The following is a 23,927-nucleotide window of genomic DNA, read 5'->3' on the forward strand; positions in this document are numbered from 1 at the left end:
TTGTTATGCTAGAAAGTAAGAAAGTGTCCACAAATAAGGCAATAAATTAGAGCAACCTGAAGAGGCTCCTATGGGCCAGTCTGGAATAGTCATAACACCAAAAGTATAAGAAAAGTAATGAATGATAAAAACTACTGAAAATATGAGAACTTAGGAGTTCATACCAATAATGAAAAAAACAACTAAATAAAAAGGAATAAAGAAAATGCTGAGTGATGACTAGTAATGTGGAATGAGTGGTTGTGTAGGAAAATCATCACTCTGCATAAAAAATGGTTCAGGCAAGAATTATCAATGGATGTTAAATCTAGTTGGGGAATTTGATGGAAATAAGAATGTTTTGCATGGAGGTGCTTGGGTGGCTCAGTCAGTTAACTGCCTGGCTCTTGATTTCGGCTCAGGTCATGGTCTCGGGGTTGTGGGATCAAGCCCTGCATCAGGCTCTACACTCATGGGGAGTCTACTTGAGATTTTCTCCCTCTACCCACCCCCCATCCCAGTCTCTTGCTCTCTCTCAAATAAATAAACTTAAAAAAAAAAAATGTTGGGCGCCTGGGTGGCTCAGTTGGTTAAGCGACTGCCTTCAGCTCAGGTCATGATTCTAGAGTCCCGGGATCAAGTCCCACATCGGGCTCCTTGCTCGGCGGGGAGTCTGCTTCTCCCTCTGCCCCTCCCCCACTCATGCTCTCTTTCTCTAATAAATAAATAAATAAATCTTAAAAAAAAAATGTTTTGCATGGTCTTAAAATGTCTCCCTACTTATATTTGTTGAAAAGAAAATAAATGTAACTATACAGTGGAGAAATCAGGCATCTTGACTGAGAGATCAAAATTAGCATCACCACTGGGAGGTAGATACACATGTGTCTCTAGACAGGATATCCTGATAAGAATACAAATTACTTATGTAGTATTCTGGCCAAGAATACATAATCTGAATCTAATCATGAAGAAACATTAGACAGCTGCAAAATGAGGAATATGCTATTTAAAAAAACCCAAACAAACAACCATTCCTCAAAAATATTGTCCTAGGGATGCCTGGGTGGCACAGATTGAGTGTCGGACTCTTGGTTTTGGGTCAAACCGTGATCTCAGGGTCCTGAGATCGAGCCCCACAGTGGGCTCTGCATGGAATTTGCTTGAAATTCTTTCTCCTCCCTCTGCCCCTCTGGCTTGTGCTCTCTTTCTCTCTCAAATAATAAAGCCCCCATTGGGCTCCGTGCTCAGTGGGGAGTCTGCTGGAGATTCTCTCTCTCTCTCTCTCCATCTCTCAAATAAAGAAATAAATCTTTAAAAAAAAATAAGGACTAAAGAGAAATGACAACTAAATACATTACCTAATCTTGTACTGGACAGTGTACTAGAAAGGAATGATAGAGAGAAAAAAGAAACCCAACAACCCTGCAACAAAGGATATTATTGGGTCAACTGACAAAATTGGAATATGGAAAGTAGATTCAATAAACGTATTATGTCAATGTTAAATTTGCTGAAATTGCTAACTGTCCTGTGGTTTTATAGAAGAATATCCTTATTCTTAGGAACTGCACACCCAAGTATCTGGGGTAAAGATCCTTGGTGTATGCAACTTACTCTCAAATGGTTTAGGAAAAAATACTGCATGTACACACACACACACACACACACATTTGTATAGAGTACAAATGATAAAGCAAATGGTACAAAATGGTACAAAACAGGTGAAGTGGATAAAATGTACATTAAGTATTCTTTGTACCAATCTTAGAACTTACCTTTAATTTGAAATTATTTCCAAATAAACAGTTTTGTAAAAAGCAACAGAAAAATTTTTTAAAAATCTAGAACATGAAGCTAAATTATTCCTCTATATTCTTCACCTAAAAAAACAGAATGCTATAAAATATGGGATGCTATAAGATACTATCAAATATCAGTGGTGAAATCATTTTATGCCTCTCTCATTAATGCATTTACATTAACTAGTATGTTATCTACCTCATAAGTGTTCAAATCCTCTAATAGCCCCTGGATGACAAAAGATAAAAAAATACAATAAGGCAAAGGAAAGGAAATTAGCAGTAACAACAAAAAAGCTTTCATTTTTCTTTTTTTTTAAAGATTTATTTATTTATTTGACAGAGAGAGAGACAGCGAGAGCAGGAACACAAGCAGGGGGAGGGGGAGAGGGAGAAGCGGGCTTCCCGCCGAGCAGGGAGCCCAATGTGGGGCTCGATCCCAGGACCCCAGGATCATGACCCAAGCCGAAGGTAGACGCTTAACGACTGAGCCACCCAGGTGCCCCTCACTTTTCTAAAACACATATTCTAGAAAAAAAAATTTAGAAGAGTTTTGAATGATCTATTTTCCTACTGAACATAATGTATTTAAGACAAGCTTAGAATAAAACTTATCCCAACTACCTTATTTGTTCTGCTTTAAACTAACTTATTTGTTCTGCTTTAAACTTCTACACAATAAAGTCACAAGGGTAAATAACACTACTTCAAAGACCCAGTTTTAAAATCAGACCAAACTGCCCAAAACAATATTTGAACACTTACAGTAATAGTTTTAATCTAAGAATAGATCTCCCAAAGCTGTATTTTAATTCACTGCTTTGTCTTTTATGAGAAGATTTTTTAAAAAACACAAAACCGAGAAACTTACAGTTCATCTCGTTGTCTCTGGGACAGCACCATTTTGGCTGTAATATCAAGCTTCTTTGATATAGTGGTATGTCCCTCCTTTGGGAAAATCAGAAAGCTTTGTGATCCCTGGATTTATAATTAAATATGCCACTAAGTGGCGTCCACACAGGGGAAGACGATTCTTTTACAAGTGAATCCAACCAGTAATCAGGAGATAGTCAACAAATAGGGTTCATTCCACCTAAGGGGAGGGGAGGGAGAGAGAGAGAGAGAGAGAGAGAGAAGATAATTTCTTTCACTTAGAATTTAAATTATTTCTAAATTACTATTTGCAGTATACACTTTCAAAGACAAGGTTTACTTAATGCTAATATGAATATTAGATGTTTTCTGTTAAAATCAATGTTGTAATATTAGTATATATTTTAAACTACCTTTAATAGTTTACTGAGCCAAAACAGCATTATTTTCAAATTTACCCATGCCCAACCATGTCATCTGCCAGAAAATATTGATACCAATTTTATTAAATTTCAAATATTAACATATAACTTCTCTAGACTATAACTCTCCCTCAAAGTAAAAAAAATTGGGGCACCTGGCTAGTTTATTTGGTGGTGTATGCAACTCTTGATCTTAGGATTGTGGGTTCGAGCCCAATGGTGGGTAGAGAGATTACTTTAAATTGAAATCTTTTAAAAAATCATAACTGAAGTAATCTTCAAGACTGAATATGTCAGTAATAATCTTAGAATAGTTGATATTATGTAAAAAAGTATTCAGCAAACACATGCCCTCTTAACCAATGCATTTAATCAAGAAACAATTTCATGTTATTTCAATTTATTTTGTGTTCTTTAGAAGCACCTGTTTTCAAAATAAAAAACTGAATGGACTACCCTAAAGTCTATGTGCTCATACACTAATCCAATTCTCTAACCCAGTTTTTGGATAATATTACTCAGTATTTCAGAGCTCTTTCCTTATATTTGTAACACTGTAAAATCAATTTCTATATAACATCTAAAAAGTATTGTGATCAGTTTAATCAGAGTAAATGTAGGTAAAAGTTAAGAAAAATAAAAAACTATTTCTTTTCTTAAAGAATTATTCTTTAAATCTCCTATTTTACAAAAAAAAAGTAAGTTCAGTTTATCTTCTCACACTGTACAAAAAATAGCTAGAAAGAATTTCCACTGTGTTTAGAAAATATATTTAAAATGCAGACTACTGGTACATACAAAATTCTGTTGGCAGGGACACTTGAAAGAAACAGGAAATCATCCTCTAAATAAAATGAAATTAACATCTAATGAAGGGCCTGTGGGACCACCTATCAAGAGACCCATCATGGATGGAAGAGACAAAGACTGTTTCTTGAGTACCTTTTTCGTGCTATGCCAGTCACACCGTTCTATGCAAAGGGGATACAGTGGTGAATAAGCCAGTCAAGGAGTAGAAAAAAATGAGAGCAAACCCTGGTTTTAAATATGATCCCTAAGACAAAAAGTGAGTGCTCAGATGTTCCCAATGGACATGGGAAGATCTTTCTTTGTTCAGCAATTCTAGCAAATATAATCAGGGATTTATTTTATGATCTTTAATGATTCTTCCAACCTAGAGACCACCTGGCTCAAAATGACAGCTGAAAAGCACCACATCTCTTTAAATCTAGAAAAATATGACTAAATGTCAGTAATAAATAGTGGAATGAGAACCAAACACAATGGACACCCCAGAAAACCATCTCTCTTTGGTATTTAACACCTTCTAGTTATTTTTTTTTTTAAAGATTTTATTTATTTATTTATTTGAGAGAGAGAGAATGAGACACAGAGAGCACGAGAGGGAGGAGGGTCAGAGGGAGAAGCAGACTCCCCACCAAGCAGGGAGCCCGATGCGGGACTCGATCCCGGGACTCCAGGATCATGACCTGAGCCGAAGGCAGTTGCTTAACCAACTGAGCCACCCAGGCGCCCCACACCTTCTAGTTATTTAAGCCTTACTTTTCTAAGTCTTTTTTTTTTTTTAAAGACTTATTTATTTGAGAGAGAGAGTGCGTGTGAGCGTGGGGGGTGGGGCAGAGGGAAAGGGAGAGAGTCTCCAGCAGACTCTGCGCTGAGCGTAGAGCCCAATGCGGGACTTGATCTCACGACCCCGAGATCATGACCTGAGCCACAACCAAGAGTCAGGCGCTTAACTGATTGTGCCACCCAGGCACCCCTCACTTTTCTAAGTCTTAACCATCACCAAGCAAAAGCATCTAGGGACTCCTACACTCTGATAAAGGTCACAGGGTAAGGCTTATCTGATGGTGGTGACTATGTGAACTGTCTACAGGTTTCTATTATCTGAAACAATGGTAATCCACAGGGTCCAATTTAATTATGGAGAGACTACCTCTAGCCAAAAAACTAAACCAATGTACAAGAATAACGGCAGTAGAATACTAGGATGATCTAATAAAAATAAAACCAAGACGTAAACAAATCAGTGAACGTGTAACTGTGTACTGCACAATTTATCAATTCATGAAGCATTTACAAAACACCAGTACCAGGCACCAGGTATAATGAAGGAAAATACTTGGTCTTTACACTCAAGAAGTTTAAAGTCTACTGCAACAGTCAGTTAAAACGGTGCAAAAAGGGGCACCTGGGTGGCTCAGTTGGCTAAGCATCCAACTTGATTTCAGCTTAGGTCATGATCTCAGGATCATAAGATCAAGCCCCACATTGGGCTCTGTGCTAGGTGTGGAGTCTGCTTGAGATTCTCTCCCTCTGCCCCTTCCCCTTGCTCTCTCTCTCTCAAATAAATAAAATCTAAAAACAAACAAAAAACCACCAGTGCAAAAGCAGAACAAGTATTACATAGGAGGCGATGACTCAGGATGAAGATCATAAAACAAGCTCAGGTCTTTCCATTCATCCTAGGGGCAATGGGGAACCATTAGATACGTTTTTCAGAAAAATCACTCTTACTCACATAGTTAAAAATGGACCAGAAAGACAGGAAAGGAACAGACCAGACAGGCTTACAGTAATGAAGGGGATAGATGATAGGGATTCACACTAGCATAGCAGCAGTGAAATGAAGAGAATTACTTGAATTTAAATTATTAACCAGGTAAGTCTTACGTGACTGGTGACTAGATTTGAGCAGCAAGGTGTGAGAAGGGTCAAGCAAGGAGTCAAGGATAACTTCCAGAGATTTCTGGCTTAGAACTATGTTGAACAGGAAACTCCTATGTGTGAGGGGATGAGGAAAGTTATGATTCATTCCATTTTAGGTATAGCTGATTCAAAGGTGCCCGTGAGATTTTTAGTAGGAAATAGTACAAACAAGTGAGCTCTGAAGAGAACCAACCTACCAAAAAAACCCAAAACCCAAAAACCAAAAAATGATTTGGCACTTATCATTTTAGAGATGGTGTAACTGAAACCATGACAATGGAGGACCCATGGAGAATGCGCAGAACTAGATGAGCAGAGGGCCTAGGCTAGAGCCAAGCAGAACAAGACCAACACCTAAAAAAAAAAAAAGTCAACAACTGAGGCTGAGAGAAAGCAGTTAAAGAAGTAAAAGTAAAAACAGGAAAGAGTGCATCACAGAAGCCAAAGAATATTTCAAGAAGTGGCAATCAACAGGGCGCCTGGGTGGCTCAGTTGGTTAAGCGACTGCCTTCGGCTCACGTCATGATCCTGGAGTCCCTGGATCGAGTCCCGCATCGGGCTCCCTGTTCAGCAGGGAGTCTGCTTCTCCCTCTGGCCTTCCTCCCTCTCATGCTCTCTGTCTCTCATTCTCTCTCTCTCAAATAAATAAATAAAATTAAAAAAAAAAAATTAAAAAAAAAAAAAAAGAAGTGGCAATCAACAGTAGCCAACATTATCCAACTACTAAGCAAAATAAGGTCTGAAATGGGTCTGCTCCATTCCGTATAGAGCCCACTGATAACCTTGATGAGAATGGTTTCAGTAAAATGATAAGGATATGGTTGAACATACAGAAACCATATATAAATGTCTGATAAGTGCAGGGAGATGAAGTAAAGACAGTACCATAAATAAGTATCTTTAGAAATAGCTGGAAATGTTAAAATGTTTTTCTCAACCAAATGAGATGCTTAAATGCTACTGGTGGAGGAAAAAAAAGACACAGGAGAAATGAAGAAAGGAATAAAGAATTTTAATATCACTATTTTCACCCCCTAATCAACCAAAGGCAAACAGACAACCAGACACGATGTATCCCATGACAGAATAACACTGCACCACCTATAAAATATTCTTGCCACAAAATCAAATCTGAATCTGCTTAAGTCTCTGGCTCCAACTATCTATTTGCAAGAAGTACAAAGGACAGAGGAATATGTTAAAAGACACCATGGGGATATAACCAGCAATATCCAGACTGTGAAAAGCTTTATAAAATAAATGACCCAGTTTCTTCAAATAAATTCCAAGGAAAAGAAGAAAAAGAGCCAGAAAGGGAAACCTACAGATTGATAAAGACAAAAGTGACATATCAACAACTGCAGTTTACAGACCTTATTTAGATCTGGAATTTTAAAAAACTGTTTGAAAAATAAACTGCAAAATAAATCAATGAACAAATATTTGGGGAAAATGAACATTGGCTGGAGGTCTGATAATATTAAAGAATAACTGTGAATTTTTCAAGAATCATAATGGTATTGTGGTTTTACTTTTTATTATTTATTTTTAGAGAGCGAGCGAGCTCGTGCATGCAGGGGTGGCAGGGCAGAGAGAGAGGGAGAATCCTAAGCAGGCTCCAGGCCCAGCCGGATGTGGGGCTGTATCTCACAACCCTGAGATCATGACTTGAGCCGAAATCAAGAGTCAGGCACTTAACCAACTGAGCCACCCAGGCATCCCAATATTGTGGTTATTTTTAAGACTTTTAGAAATATACAAGGGGCACCTGGGTGGCTCAGTCATTAAGCATCTGCCTTCGGCTCAGGTCATGATCCCAGGGTCCTGGGATCGAGCCCCACATCAGGCTCCCTGCTTGGCAGGAAGCCTACTTCTCCCTCTCCCAGTCCCCCTGCTTGTGTTCCTGCTCTTGCTGTCTCGCTGTCAAATAAATAAATAAAATCTTAAAAAAAAAAGAAAAGAAATATACAACAAAAAATTTATCAGGGCGCCTGGGTGGCTCAGTTGGTTAAGCGACTGCTTTCGGCTCAGGTCATGATCCTGGAGTCCCTGGATCGAGTCCCGCATCGGGCTCCCTGCTCGGCGGGGAGCCTGCTTCTCCCTCTGACCCTCCCCCCTCTCATGTGCTCTCTCTCTCTCTCTCATTCTGTCTCAAATAAATAATAAATAAAATCTTAAAAAAAAATTTATCAGTAAAATGATATGTCTGGGATATGGGTCAAAAAAATTTGTGTGGTGGGGCACCTAGCTTGCTCAGTTGGTGGACAATGCAACTCTTGATCTTGGGGTTGTGAGTTCAAGCCCCACATTGGGTGTAAAGTTTACATAAAAATAAAATGTTGGGGCTAAGAATCTAAGAATATAATGTACAGTATTTCTCAGATTTACCTTTTAGCTTGATTAGCATTTTAACATATAACTGCAAAATATCACATGACAAAAGAAAGAAATGGTTCTCCAACAGAGCAAAAGAGACAGTTTAGAATATTTTGCAATGAACAATCTATATTTATAACTAACAGTACAAATAAACCAGGCAATATTTTCATACCACCTGGTAAAGGAGTTCTTAATCTTTTCTGGGGGTCACTGGATTCCTTTGAAAATGTAATGAAAATCAAGATCTCTTCCCTCAAAGAAGCACATATAAACAAAATATTACATGCATCTCAAGGCAGTTTCCAAATTCTTCCAAAGTCAACATAATGAATGAGAAGACTTAACATTTTTTAAATGTATTCTGGCAGCACTTCAATAATCCCTTCTAAGCTACTTGTATGTATTACAAACATATTTCAAAGAAGAGTCTCATTTATTCATTTGCATGTCAATATCTAGGCGTTCTTAGAGATCAGATCTGTGTTGCCTAAGCACTAGAAACAAGCATCAGTATGTTTTTTGGAATGCAGAATTCTTAACCATTCTATATTCTAATATTATATTTGTTCATCTGCTATACAAATGCAGCTCTCCAAAACAACGTTTATTGCTTGGATAAGTACCTCACCATAGAAAGAACGGGAAAAGTAAAAAAGAAAAGATAAATAACTGAGCATTAAAAAAAATGTTACAAAACTGGATGGTGAGTGAATTAATTTAAATTCTTTTCATTTTCAGTTTCCATGTGTTATCATAGGTTTCACACTTATTAAAACAACTTATAACATATTTCATTAATAATTTATTTTGTACATTGGTCCCTGCTAACCATGAGTTTATGAAATAGGGAAAATACAGAAAATAAAAGATGTGTGTAAGGAAAAAACAAACAACTAACTATATGTTAACAGTAGATATTAACAAATATACAATGGAAATAATCAGATTTGTTATTAAATGTAGACCTAAGAGTTTAGGAGAGACACCAAAGACCTACACTATAGTAATTGGATAATTACCAATAACTCCTGCTCTCATGAAATTGTCACTTGACAATGCTTTATTTAAAGAGGGTCAGCAGAGGGGTGCCTAGGTGGCTTAGTCAGTTAAGCATCTGCCTTCGGCTCCAGTAAAGATCCCAGGGTTTTGGGATGGAGCCCCGCATCCGGCTCCCTGCTCAGCAGGCAGTTGGCTTCTCTCTCTGCCCCTCCCCCATTCTCTCTTTCACTTCCTCTCTCAAATAAAATCTTAAAAAAAAAAAAAAAAAAGAGGGTCAGCGTATTATCTACCTTGCTTGAACAGCACATATATTATAGCTCATATTCCTAATGCAAACAATATTTTCCAGATACAGCAATGGGGCAAGGCAGAAACTACTGCCAATCAAGATTTACTGAGTACCGGGCGCCTGGGTGGCTCAGTTGGTTGGGCAACTGCCTTCGGCTCAGGTCATGATCCTGGAGTCCCGGGATCGAGTCCCATGTCGGGCTCCTTGCTCAGCAGGGGGTCTGCTTCTCCCTCTGATCCTCCCCCCTCTCATGTGCTCTCTCTCTCTTATTCTCTCTCTCAAATAAATAAAATCTTTAAAAAAAAAAATTTACTGAGTACCTTTGCACACTAGTTCATTTTCAGAAGTTAAATAAAATCTGTTGTTTCCCAATTAACTGCATGTTTCATGGTACTTTGCAAATCATTACGTTTTTAGCATAGTTCCAAAAAACAATTTTTCTCAAAGTCACTAATAGGATGTGAGGTATTTTATTAATATGCATGACTATTCATATTACAGATATACCTCTCCTGGTGCTTCCAGCTATTTTATCTATTATCCTTACATAGATTTTATATACAATAATTCAATAAAGAGAAATAAAGATAACCTCTTTTTAAAAAGATTTTTACTGGGTGCCTGAGTGGCTCAGTTGTTAAAAGCGTCTGCCTTCGGCTCAGGTCATGATCCCACGTCCTGGGATCAAGCCCCACATCGGGCTCCCTGCTCAGCGAGACGCCTGCCTTCTCCCGCTCCCACTCCCCCTGCTTTTGTTTCCTCTCTCGCTCTCTCTCTGTCAAAAAATAAATAAAATCTTTAAAAAAATAAAAATAAAAAATAAAAAGATTTTTATTTATTTATTTGAGAGAGAGAGTAAGAGAGCAAGAGCACAAGTGGGGTCAGGGACAGAGGGAGAGGGAGAAGCAGACTCCCCGCTGAGCAGGGAGCCTGACATGAGGCTCAATCCCAGGACCCTGGGATCATGATCTGAGCCAAAGGAAGACGCTTAACCAACTGAGCCACACAGGTGCCCCTAACCTTTTTTTTTTCCACAAGGTGGTAAAAAAGGATGAAAAAATATTTGTCTATAATTTAATGAATTAAGATCTCAAATTGGCTTAAACAACTAAAAGCTACTTTCCTAGTTGACACTAGCCATACATTACATTTCAAAAGAATCAGACCAAGGGGTGCCTCGGTGGCTCAGTCGGTTAAGCCTCCAACTTCTTTTTTTTGTTGTTGTTTAAAGATTTTATTTATTTTTTGACAGAGAGAGACACAGCAAGAGAGGGAACACAAACAGGGGGAGTGGGAGAGGGAGAGGGAGAAGCAGGCTTCTGGGATCACGACCTGAGCTGAAGACAGATGCCTAACGACTGAGCCACCCAGGCGGCCCAAGCCTCCAACTCTTGAGTTTGGCTCAGGTCATGGTCTCAAGATCATGAGATAGAGCCCCATGTAGGACTCGGGGCTAACGGTGGGTGTGGAGTGCGGAGCCTGCTTAAGATTCTCCCTCTCCTTCTGCCCCTCCCCACCCTCCCTGCTGGCTTTCTCTTAAAAAAGAATCAGACAAAAAGAATCAGACCAAGGTTTTTATTTTATTTATTTATTTATTTATTTATTTAAAAGATTTTATTTATTTATTTGACAGAGACAGAGACAGCGAGAGCAGGAACACAAGCAGGGGGAGTGGGAGAGGGAGAAGCAGGCCTCCCGCCGAGCAGGGAGCCCGATGTGGGACTCGATCCCAGAACCCTGGGATCATGACCTGAGCCGAAGGCAGTCACTTAACCAACTGAGCCACCCAGGTGCCCAGACCAAGGTTTTTTAAAGAACAACAGATAAACAGCATCAAACAAAAAAGAGACATAAATAAAACTGCCTATTCATGTTATATGCCATAACTGTTTTTAGATAATCAAATTAACACATAGTTAAGTTCTAAGCTTCTCTCAACTATGAAATGGACTTAAAGGTGAAATATACCTCAGGATTTAGTGAGGATTAACCAGGATAATAATATAAACAAATTCTATAACTAATACCATACACGTTAACCCCTGCCATCAGTTTTGAACTTTAAATGTATTTTAAAAATCCCAGCTTAAATACGATGAATACCTGCAATGAACCTGGGACATGATTTCTTATCAAAGTTCTTGTTCACTTATTTTTGACACTTTTTTCATAAAGCGTAACAAAGAATGAGTATGATCCAGGTAGTGTCACATGACTGATGTTCTGTAAATTTTGAGAAATGAAAACTGAAGCAATCACCTCCCAAAACATGGTCTTTCCCCCTGGAAAAGAAATGTTTTTTTTTCACTCTACCATCATCTTTTCCCCTTGCTCTCTCTGAATTGTGTGCACCATCCAAATCATTCTGATCTATGTACAACTAACCTATCAAAACATACATATGTGGGGTGCCTGGGTGGCTCTGGCTCAGTCAGTTAAGTGTCTGCCTTCAGCTCGGGTCATGATCTCAGTGTTCTGGGATGGAGCCCTGTATCAGGCTGCCCGCTCAGCAGGGAGTCTGCTTCTCCTTCTCCCTCTGCCACCCCCAAATAAATGAAATCTTTAAAAAAAAGGCAACACACATCCATGTTTTGATTTACACATTTACACAAGCTTCAGTATGTTTTTTGGAATGCAGAATTCCATGGTATGGGATAAAAAAGGAACATCTCTCCTTTAAATAATTAGTGGTGGGTATTTTGGGTGTTCCTGCAAATTCTTTATCACTTTATCAAGATGATGCTCCTTAACATGACATCAGACCTAATACCAGGTTACAGGTTTCTCTAAGCTCTCATATTTGACTCTGAATATTATTCTAGGTAAAAATATTTAAAACTGCATCATTAATGCTACGCTGCAATGCAGTCAATAATGAAAAAAAAATAAGTAAATTTACCTGTGAGGTCAATGCACTGAATATTCTGAAAAATACCTCAGTATATAGTTTAAATCCATGAGATTACCTAGGACAAAGTACTTCCTAAGAGTAGTTTCATTTTCTTAATTCAATCTTTATGATTTCCTCACTTTTCCATCTACAGAGATGTTTCTAGAGTTCTGAAATCATTTTCTAATAAAAATAAAGTTGGCAAAATTAACCAAACTATTAATTGTCCTTTGCAGTATCTTGTGCTCTGTGTTAACAACTACGAGAAAAGTTTTCGCCCATGCCCACAATTTGATAATGTTAGATCACTGAAAAGTTCTTTTTTTTTTTTTTAAGATTTTATTTATTTGACAGAGAGAGCACAAGCAGAGGGAGAAGCAGGCTCCCTGCTGAGCAAGGAGCCCGATGTGGGACTCAATCCCAGGACCCTGGGATCATGACCTGAGCCAAAGGCAGCCGCTTAACCGACTGAGCCACCCAGGCGTCCCTCACTGAAAAGTTCTTAATCAAATACTTAGGCTTTAATGTATACTTGTTCTTACTCTCTTCCAGCTTGGAGACCCATGATTCATTGGTTCTTGATGTTAGCAGGCAATAACAAAAAAGACTAGACTGATCCATCATTGAGAGACAAAGCTCAGGCATTGTTCCCTGAAAAAGTAAAATTCTTCCAATAGCTACACCATTTCCTCATTTCCTATTAGTTATAGCCAACAACCATATCTCATTTTGCAAGATTTAAGTCACTCATCAAATAAATATCTGGGTACATATAAAAATATTCTGCATTTTTCAATGAGCCTTGGGCCAAGGATTAAAATACCACTTTTTCACAGAGAATTATTCTTACCAATCTCAAGTCTAGTAACTCTAATATTAAAGGCAGGTGTTTGTAAATAGATGCTCCGTAGCTAGATTATGAATCTGAAGAAACAAAGCAGAAAGTTTTTGGGCTTTGAAACTGGACATAGACTTAAGTAACACAATATAAATCATATCTAGATGTCCATTTTTTCTTTTAGAATCAATCTTTTTTGCCTTTGTCTTTTGCTTGTCACTAGAACTATGCTATGAGATGGTTTCTATTATACCTCCTTTGATGGTTAATTTCATGTGTCAACTTGGCCAGGCCACAGTAGCCAGATACTTTGTCAAACACTTGTTTAGACATTGCTATGAAGGTATTTTTTAGATGAGATTAACATTTAAATCAGTTGACAGTGAGTAAAGCAGATTACCCAACCCCATACCCCATAATGTAGATGGGTTTCATCCAATCAACTGAAGGCCATAAGAGAAAAGACTTACACAACCCCTGAGGAAGAGGGAATTTTGACAGCCGACTGTCTTTGGACTCTAGCTGCAACTCAACTCTTTCCTGGATCTCCATCTGGGCAGCCTACCCTGTAAATTTTGGACTCGCCAACCTTTACAATCATGTGAATCAATTACTTAAAATCTAACCCACCCACCCTTAAGAAAGAGAGAGTTACTTTTTTTCTTTTAAATAAATACATACATTCTATTAGTTCTGTTTCTCTAGAGAACCCTTAGATACCCCCATATCCTCAGTTCTGTTATGATAATATAGCAGCCTTTATTATTATAGGCTTAGCATGTCAATAAACTCTACTGGAATAAATACTCTCCACCCCTCATACTGCTTAAACTCTACTCCCTGGATACCCTCCAGGCAAATCAATGCCTTCAAGGGTTATCAAACGTAAAAAACCCGCTTCCAACCTACAACAAACAAGAAAGATATCCTCAACAAGGGCTACTGACATGCAAACAGGTAACTAAGAACTCACCCTACCTATTCTGTGTTTTCATCTCTCTCTCCACTAAGTTTCTGATATTCACTACCATTACAATTTATAAGCACTATCTTGTTACTGCTGATCTTTCCTTTCTTCCCATTTTTTTCTCCTTGTTTCTTGGCCTGTCTACCTCATCATTTCTTGGCTCTCCCTTTACAGACATTAATCAGCATGCATCTCCACAATCCCATGGCACACCCATCAAACATGTTAGATATAATCGTCATCCCAGCAGTGTTTACTTGTTGATGGGTGCTCAAATACTGCTTCTTCACTGATTAAAAAGTGAAAGTTTCCTCCTCTTCCTTGACTTAAGGCATGAAGCCACTTTGAAGATTCCAAAGAAACTGAATTCTGATTTATTTAGATTTTATTGTATATCACTTTCTAGTACTTTTCATCTGAAACGAGTTGTTCTGCATGTTACAACTGTGTATGCCTATCAACAGTGAAAGGGAATGTGAAAAAAGACTTTTTTTTTTTTTTAAAGATTTGAGAGCAAGAGAGAGGGAGAGTGAGTGAGCGAGCAAGCCCGAGTGGGGGGTAGGGAGAGAGGGAAAAGCAGGCTCCCTGCTGAGCAGGGAGCCTGATGTGGGGTTCAATCCCAGGACCTTGAGATCCTGATCTGAGCTGAAGGCATATGCTTAACTGACTGAGCCACCCAGGCGCCCCAAATATTTGTTTTAATATGATTTTAGAGATTGTGGGTCATTTCTTTTTACTTCAGTGTCACAACACACTTAAATAGAGGGCGCCTGGGTGGCTCAGTTGGTTAAGCGACTGCCTTTGGCTCAGGTCATGATCCTGGAGTCCCGCATCGGGCTCCCTGCTCGGCAGGGAGTCTGCTTCTCCCTCTGACCCTCCTCCCTCTCATGCTGTCTCTCATTCTCTCTCTCTCTCAAATAAATAAGTAAAATCTTTAAAAAAAAAAAACAAAAAACAAAAAAACAAAAAAAACACACTTAAATAGAAACAAAAGGAAAAGATCTAATTTTATGATAATTTTACATACAGACTGATAAGAACACTGACAAAACAAAATGGTTCTCAAATATAAACTATTCCTTCTAAAAATGTCATTTCCTGTAAATTGTGTTTTACTTTACCAAATCCATTACTTCCAGATTCTCTGGGATTCCATGATGCCAGATAAATATCTTATAAAAATGAAAATTACTAAATTATACTACTTACTCTCTTTCAATTTGGATTCTATTATACTATTTGACATCAAAAGAAAATGAATTCAACAAACTGATGCCACTGACCTCTGCAAGTTTAAATCCATTTAGACAATGATTCTTTAGGTTGAAAAACACCGATGGGAATCAGAACAATAAATGCCACATGTATATTTTTGTCAAATTGGATATATTAAAATAGGAAGAAGGAAATAACCAGGTGTACATTAGAATCACTTGAGGAACTTTCTGAAGATAATCATGGTAAAGGGTCTTATCCTCAGAGATTCTGAGGAGACATCTAAATTTTTTAAAAGTCTCCAAGTGATTCTGATGCACATCTCAGTAGAAAACCACACCCTCAACAGTATAAACTACAGCCAGTCCTAAAGGGTTAAAAGCAAAATTTCATCAAGAAATCATCAGTGTCAGAAAATGGTATCTGGGCTCCAAGGGCAAAAATCAAATTACAAGGCCAAGTTACTCAGATTTCAACGGTAATTCCAACTGCCACTCAAATTCAAAAAAATATTTACAAGACTCCTCAGATATGAAGAGGTATTATATTAACAGGAAAAAGAGGTCAATCCAACATTTTGAAATAAGTATTTTTCATTACAGTTAAGCTTTTATTAAGATTTTTTTAAAAGATTTTATTTATTCATTTTATTTGAGAGTGTGTGTGCTCATGTGCGCACACACGCAAGCAAGGGCAGGGGCAGAGGGAGAGAGAGAATTCCAAGCAGACTCCACACCAAGTGCAGAGCTGGAGGGATATGGGGGTTGATGTCACACCCTGGGATCCTGACCTGAGTGGAAACCAGGAGTCGGAGGCTTAACCAGCTGTGCCACCCAGGCGCCCCTCATTAAAGATTTTAAAAAAATACTTCAAGAAGGGGTTCCTGGGTGGCTCAGTCGTTTAAGCATCTGCCTTGGGGTAATGATCTCGGGGTCCTGGGATCAAGCCCTTCATCTGGCCCACCACTCAGCAGGGAGTCTTCTCCCTCTGCCCCTCCCCTTGTTTGTTTGCTCTTTCCCTCGTTCCCTCTCTCAAATAAATAAATAAAATCTTAAAGGGCGCCTGGGTGGCTCAGTCGGTTAAGCAACTGCCTTCGGCTCAGGTCATGATCCTGGGGTCCTGGGATCGAGTCCCGCATCGGGCTCCCTGCTCTGCGGGGAGCCTGCTTCTCCCTCTCCCACTCCCCCTGCTTGTGTTCCCTCTCTCGCTGTGTCTCTCTCTGTCAAATAAATAAATAAAATCTTAAAAAAATACTTCAAGCTGGCCTGTTCATTATTTAAATAGTATTCCTGGTATGTTCTAATAGACAACATTCTTTTGCATCTATATTAACTTTGTTACCTTTTATTTTGGTTGTGTCTTCTCCCCAAGAACCAGAAAGTATTTTAGGTTTTGCCAACCTCAGTATCTATAGCAAGAAAACAACAATAAACAATATGTAAAGCCATTTGCAATGACGTGAATGGAGCTAGAGATGCTATTTGTCTTTCTCTGACTTATTTCGCTTAGCTAGAGAGTATTATGCTAAGCGAAAGAAGTCTGAGAAAGACAGCATGATTTCACTCGTATGTGGAATTTAAGAAGCAAAACAAACGAATAAAGCAGAAAAAAAAAAGAGAGAGAGAGAGAGGCAAACCAAGAAGCAGACTCTTAACTATAGAGAACAAACTGATGGTGACCAGAAGGAAAGTGGGTGGGGGGGGGAGATATGTTAAATAGGTGATGGGGATTAAGGAGTACAGTGTACTCCTTAATCAGGTGTACAATACACTATATTGTACACCTGAAACTAATATTACATTGTATGTTAACTGGAATTTAAATAAAAACTTAAAAAAAAGATGAGGGGCGCCTGGATGGCCAATCAGTTAAACATTTGACTCTTGATTTCGGCTCAGGTCATGATCTCAGGGTCGTGAGACTGAGCCCCACATCGGGCTCCAAGCTCAGTGTAGAGCCTGCTTGGGATTCTCTTTCCCTCTCCCTCTGTCCCGACCCTTGTGCTCTCACACACAAACACACTCTATCTCAAAAAAAAAAAAAAAAAATTAAAAAAACAGTATGTAAAGAACAGGTGTGTTTCTGTTCCAATTAAACTGTACTGAAACTGAACTTTGAATTTCATGCAATCTTTTTTTTAACAAATTGATAATTTATAAAATTAACAAATTTTTTATAAAAGTTTACAAAATATTCTTTTGCTTTTTTCAAGCACTAAAAATTGTAAAATTAATGCTTAGCTCATAGGCTGTACAAAAAGAAGTAGCAGGCAGGACTTGGTTTGCCAGCCATAATTTCCAAACCCCCTTAACCAAACAAATGAAGTTAACTGATACAGGCCACTTTTACTAATAGGATCTATTTCACAGAACTGTTGAGCAGATTGAATGAGTTGATTACATATAAAGTGCTTACAACAGTACCTGTACATAGGAAGTGCTGTATGATTTTATATATCTATACCTTAATTTCTTTCTGTATCTTCTCTATTTTGTTTAATATCCCCTCCCCTATTAGCCTATCACACTGAAATGTTTTGTCTAAAATCTGTTATAAAAAGGGAAAATCCTTCATTGTTGAGGGAGAAAAAGTATTCAATAATGATTCATTAGTTTTTCCTTGAAACTAACTTTCTAGCTCTCTTTCCCAAAAATCTAAAGTAAATACCTACCTGCAATTTATCCATAGCAGTAGTCCTATTAACTGCAATCTCAGGCAAAAAACAAAACAAAACATCTTACCTACCTACTAAGACCTCAGAGGAGGACATAAAGAATCCTAATTTCCAACACACTAATGCAACTGCATTTAGGAAGGACTTGCCTATGAATGCACCATTGCATGATAACCAAGGCATAGCTTACAAATTCAGGTTTAAGAGTACTTTTTTCCTTTAGTTAATCAATTAGCGAAAGAAAGTTAGTGATTCTCATCCTGGCCTGGCCCAGACTAATACTAAAATGTGAGTCAAAGAATCTAAGGAAAAGCTACCTAGAACACGAGTAAGGCCATTATCTCCAGAAGGGTATAATGATGCAGCATTCCACATGTTCAAGTCTTCATTATTAAATGTTTTATTTTGGGTACACTCCCCTTACCATGTTTTGCAATTTTCCTTTCCCCTTCAAGATTCAGCCTGAAAGCAGTCTATCACTACCTCTGTGAAGTCCACCCTGGCTAGCCCACTCCCCTTTGCAGAGGTAGGTTCCCTCTATTTTAGTCTTACTGTATCATGTATACATATATATATAACCCTAATAACCATTTACTGACACTACATGCTAGGCTTCTTTACTACAATGTTTAATTCTCACAATACCCAACAAAGAAACTAATATCCTCATTTAACAGATGAAGAAGTCATGTATCCAAGGTCAAACAGTTGGATATTGGCAGGACCAGGATTCAAACCAGGTTTGCTTTTGACTCCCACACCAATGGTTTCAAACAGCAGGAATGTGAACAGAGAGGAGGCCAAGTAGGCAAGACTCTCTTTTTATCTGCTTATATATTGAGTTTCTGCATACAAGGTTGTTTGGGAAAAATTTCCACTCTTAAGATAAATTTGAGGAGCACCTGGGTGGCTCACTCTGACTCTTGATTTCAGTTCAGGTCATGATCTTGGAGTCCTGGGATTAAGACCTACTTCAGGCTCCACGCTCAGCAGTGGAGTCTGCTAAAGGATTTTCTCCCTCTCCCTCTGCCCCTTCCCCCGCTGCCTTCACACACACCCTCTCTCTCTCTCAAATAAATAAATCTTAAAAAAAAAGATAAATTTGAAAAATCACTGATACTACCTTGTGTCGCACATTCTTTCTAAGTAACTATATATATGCCATCTCCAGTACCACACTGACCTCCTTAGAAGGCAAACACTGAACTGAATTTCTTTGCCTCTAGAACCAGGCATAGGGTCTTGGCACTCAAAAAATGTCTGCAGGGAATCAAGCCTTCAAAGCAAAACTTTCCAAATTAATTAACTATACTTCCACAGTTACAGGCAATTATAGTTGGTTAGGCGACTGCCTTCGGCTCAGGTCATGATCCTGGAGTCCCGGGATTGAGTCCCCGCATCGGGCTCCCTGCTCGGCAGGGAGTCTGCTTCTCCCTCTGACCCTCCTCCCTCTCATGCTCTCTGTCTCTCATTGTCTCTCTCGCAAATGAATGGAATCTTAAAAAAAAAAAAAATTTAAAGATTTAAAAAAAAAAAGCAATTATAAAATAATTTATAACTGCACAGCAATTTATACTTAATGAAATTCTTTCATATACATATTATCTTTTTTTTTAAAAGATTTTTTTTTTTAATTTATTTATTTGAGAGAGAGAATGAGGTAGAGAAAGCATGAGGGGGGGAGGGTCAGAGGGAGAAGCAGACTCCCTGCTGAGCAGGGAGCCTGATGCGGGACTCGATCCCGGGACTCCAGGATCATGACCTGAGCCGAAGGCAGTCGCTTAACCAACTGAGCCACCCAGGCGCCCCTACATATTATCTTCTTAAAAAAGAAAAACCAAGCCGAACGTTTTACAATGTTTTCCAAAATGCACATTTATTCAATATTCAAGGCTTTATTTTAATAAGACATCAGTTATCCAACAACTGTCAAAAGTATTGGCAATGGGGCGCCTGGGTGGCTCAGATGGTTAAGCGTCTGCCTTTGGCTCAGGTCATGATCCCGGGGTCCTGGGATCGAGCCCCACATCAGGCTCCTGGCTCAGCCGGGAGTCTGCTTCTCCCTCTCCCTCTGCCTCTCCCACTGCTCATGCTCTCTCTCTCTCTCTCTGTGTCTCAAATGAATAAATAAAATCTTTAAAAAAAAAAAAGTATTGGCAAAAGTTATTAACTGTGTTTTAGTTTGTTTTAATTGCCATACCAAAATACTATTAGGGTTCACCGTATTAAATTGCCAATAATGGAAATTACACAGGTTCAACCTAATACTTATCAATACTATTTAAAGAGTATTAGCAAAGTTCTCAGCATAAATAGCAGAACTTGAGGGATTTATTTACAGTTTTAACCAAAAAAATTAAGCAGAGTAACTCCCTCCTCTGTGATTTCATACTTGTTTGTATATATACACATAATTTAACAATTCTCACACTACACTCTAATTATCTGCCTTGATATCTCAACACCACTCCTCCAAAGCCTCCAACCTTGACATATTCCTCCTTGTATCTCTATCAAATATCATGGTAATTCTTTTTTTTAAAAAATCATGGTAATTAACATACGATTGGTATTTAGTAAATGTTTCTAAATGACTTCTACAGGCATCATAGTAAAACTGAGATAAAAATCTACTATGTCCTCAGAACTAAAGATGCACTGTATCACTTTACTCTCATTCTACTTTTTTAAAATTCTAAAAAATTCAAATTTTGAAATGTAGGCAAAAATCAAAGTCCAGCTCCCTGGGGCTGGTTTCAATGTAATTTTTTTCTTTTTAAAGGCTGAACACTGATTATACTACAACTTTAAAATTGAAGACCTTTTTACATTCTAACATGTGTATTACTTTTCCGGTTTCTGCTTATAAATGTTACATTTTCAGGTGACAATTAGACAGACATAGCTACAACAGCCCTGTAAGCCTGATGTTTTAAGTTAAAACTAAGTCACACACATGCACAAATCCAATGCTGTAACACAAGAAAAAAGTTTTCTAATGTTTTCCAATCACACAAATAACAGTGTATATACCGCTTTTTTTTTTTTTAAGATTTTATTTATTTGAGAGAGAGAGCAAGAGAGAGCAGGCGCAGGGGGAGGGGCAGAGGGAGAAGCAGAGAAGCCCGATGTGGGACTCCATCCCAGAACCCTGGTATATGACCTGAGCCAAAGGCAGACGCTTAACCGACTGAGCCACACAGGCACCCCGAAGATAGATTTTGTGCCTTTTTTTTTTTTTTTTTTTGGGAATAAGGTTTGGTGAATACTAACTAATGCAAATAGTCCATTATGACAATGCAGAAATCACTACAATTCTTAAGCAAGGGAGCAAGGTTTTAAAATTGGTATTTCATGGTGATTGTTTTGGAGATAATACATAAGAGATATTAAAGCAAGGGAAAGCTGGAAGTAGAAGATGAAAGAGGCCTGGACTGGGATGGAGCAATGGGAATGATGTGAAAAAAAGAGCTTTTATGGTCAAACTGCAATTAAGCAAAAGTGGAATTTTTTTTTTTTTTTTTGGACACAGTCCACTACTTGCTGCTCTTGGCCTTGAAGATGACCTTCTCTAGTCCTAAAGACAGATGCCCTGTTTATATCCAAGGACAACTGCCCAGGTATTATGACAACACAACTGGAAAACATTTCAGTGTCTGAACTGATTTCTAGTTTGCTATTACCCATAGCAGTGTTTGCCTCCACTGAAACAGATAACAGATAACAGAACTATATTCTTGGTGTCAATTATTCAATTTGTTTACTGAGGATCTTCCAGGTACCCAGTATTCAAACCCAACAATACAGATCTGTGTCCCATGTAGCTCAGCACATAGGAAAGCTGCCTATGACATAAAAGTAATGTTAAGAAATCGTTCCTGTCCATAAGAAACTTATATATGTTGAATATAATTGGAAGATATGAGCTATACATATCCTTTCATTCATTCATTGATTATTATGCTAGGCTCTGTGCTAAGAGGTTTTAAGATTAAACACGGTTAAAATGCAATCTATCCCTAAATTAAAGTACAATCTAGTTTAAAAGTAAGGTGGGAAGGAGGGGACGGGAAAGAAGGCAATAACAAGAATATAACATAAGCTGAAGACTAAGTCAGCTTTATAAACTAAAAGACTAAAAAAACAGAAGTGATTAGAAATTTTTGAGGCAGGTTTTGGAAGAAGGAAAAATAATATGTTGAATAAAACATGACAAATGCAAAATTATTTTAAGCAGTTGGAAAATACAGTGTTGCTGAAAAGTTGAGGCTAAAGATGGCAAACACAAGGAGTCATCAGAAACTAGGTTTTGACTGAATTCAAAAGATTCAGTAGTGAAGGTAACAAGATACAGAACTGTAGTTCTAGTACAGATGAAGAAAAAAATCTTATCTTTAAGGGGCACAGCCATATTTTAGTATGTTTCTTGAGGGTAGAGACCATCTCTATTACAGACATAAATAAAAAACAATACCTCCTTACATTTAATCTATGCTAAAAACTATCATGAATCCTGATCCATAGGAATGGTCTTCTGCTGAGGCAAATTCTAGCAGCATAAAACAGGGTTGTGTATTGGCCCTTTTTTCTTTTAAGTGTATTTCTTAATGATTTTACCATTTGGGGATATTCTGGAAAAATAATGCTCTGTGTACCTTCAAACAAGACAGTCGTGTAGCAGATTTAAATTTTTTTCTAAGAGGAATCTTAAGCTACAAGCGCTCACACAAATTCTATCTGGGTAAACTAGGTTTTCACAAAAATATTTAAATCCTACATAAAAATGGTCTGTATTTCACGTACGGAACATCTGCACTTTAGGTGCTTGCCAAAGAAATCAATCTCAGTAGGTATCGAAGACTGGGTTGAGAGAAATTCTATCCATCGGTCAGACCACAAAGGCCAATTTACATACATTTTCAGACTGCCTTTCCCATGTGGTTGATCTTTCCATATTAAGTGTAATTAAAGACTAGACAACCATCTACCTTAGAGATGTTGATGAGGGTAATGATAATACATAATCCCCGTTATGAAGACCCCTATGAAAAATTCTAATCTGACAGTGGTTAGTTATCTTTCTGAATTAACTAGTTTACTTTTATCATAAGAACATTGTAAAAATAACAGGTTTTTTCATTCTGTTAGCTCATAGAAAGCTAAGAGTTAAATTTGCGCTCTGCCTGTAGCAAGTACATTGTGCTACACCTTTTTGGCCTAGATTCTGATTACATTTTATCCTTACCCTTTGTTTGTTTCTTCTTTCTCTTCATTTTTTATTTTAAATATTTTATTTATTGATTTGACAGAGAGAGAGAGCCAGAGAGCCCAAGTAGGAGGAATGGCAGAGGGAGAGGGAGAAGCAGACTCCCCGCTGAGCAGGGAGCCTGATGCAGGGCTTGACCCCAGGACTCTGGGATCACGACCTGAGCCGAAGGCAGATGCTCAACGCACTGAGCACCCAGGCGCCCCTTTCTCTTCACTTTTAATCTATGGTATTTTGTAGTATGTGCATCTTTATAAACTACCTTAAATAAAGGGTTACAAATCAAATACAGAAACTAAACAGGTAAAACTGTGAATCAGCTAGAAAAAAAGACAACAGTGGTAGAACTGTTTTTTTTTTTTTTTAAAGATTTTAGAGTCAGACACTTAGCAGACTAAAACATCCAGGCACCCCTAGAACTGGGTTTTTAATATAAGTTAAATTAAAATTAAAAATAAAATGATCAGCAAAAAGCATGACTGCGACCCAAACTCTGGACCACCTGGGGCACCTGGCTGACTCTGTCACTGGAGCGTGCTGGAGTGTGCAACACAATCTCAGGGTTGTGGGTTCGAGCTCTGTTTTGGGTGTAGAGATAACTTAA

General features: G+C 38.2%; 1 protein-coding gene across 5 annotated transcripts in view; it reads right to left on the reverse strand.

The window, feature by feature from the left end:
* PAFAH1B1 (platelet activating factor acetylhydrolase 1b regulatory subunit 1) overlaps positions 1–23,927 on the reverse strand; it is an 87,580-nt gene that overhangs the window by 47,973 nt on the left and 15,680 nt on the right. For 3 of the 5 annotated variants that reach the window (XM_045889646.3, XM_045889647.3, XM_054510998.2), the window contains exon 2: positions 2,653–2,874. In XM_045889646.3, coding sequence (XP_045745602.1) covers positions 2,653–2,684 — 32 coding nt within the window. In that variant the 5' untranslated portion in view covers positions 2,685–2,874. Of the gene's footprint in view, positions 1–2,652; positions 2,875–16,724; positions 16,792–23,927 lie in introns of all 5 variants that reach the window. The other 2 variants (XM_045889649.3, XM_054510997.2) reach the window with 1 other exon arrangement.

The sequence above is a fragment of the Mirounga angustirostris genome, unplaced genomic scaffold (genome assembly GCF_029215605.1).
Source record: "Mirounga angustirostris isolate CCGP_5_RB_7025 unplaced genomic scaffold, mMirAng1.0.hap1 SCAF_17, whole genome shotgun sequence".
Taxonomy (NCBI): Eukaryota; Metazoa; Chordata; class Mammalia; order Carnivora; family Phocidae; genus Mirounga; species Mirounga angustirostris.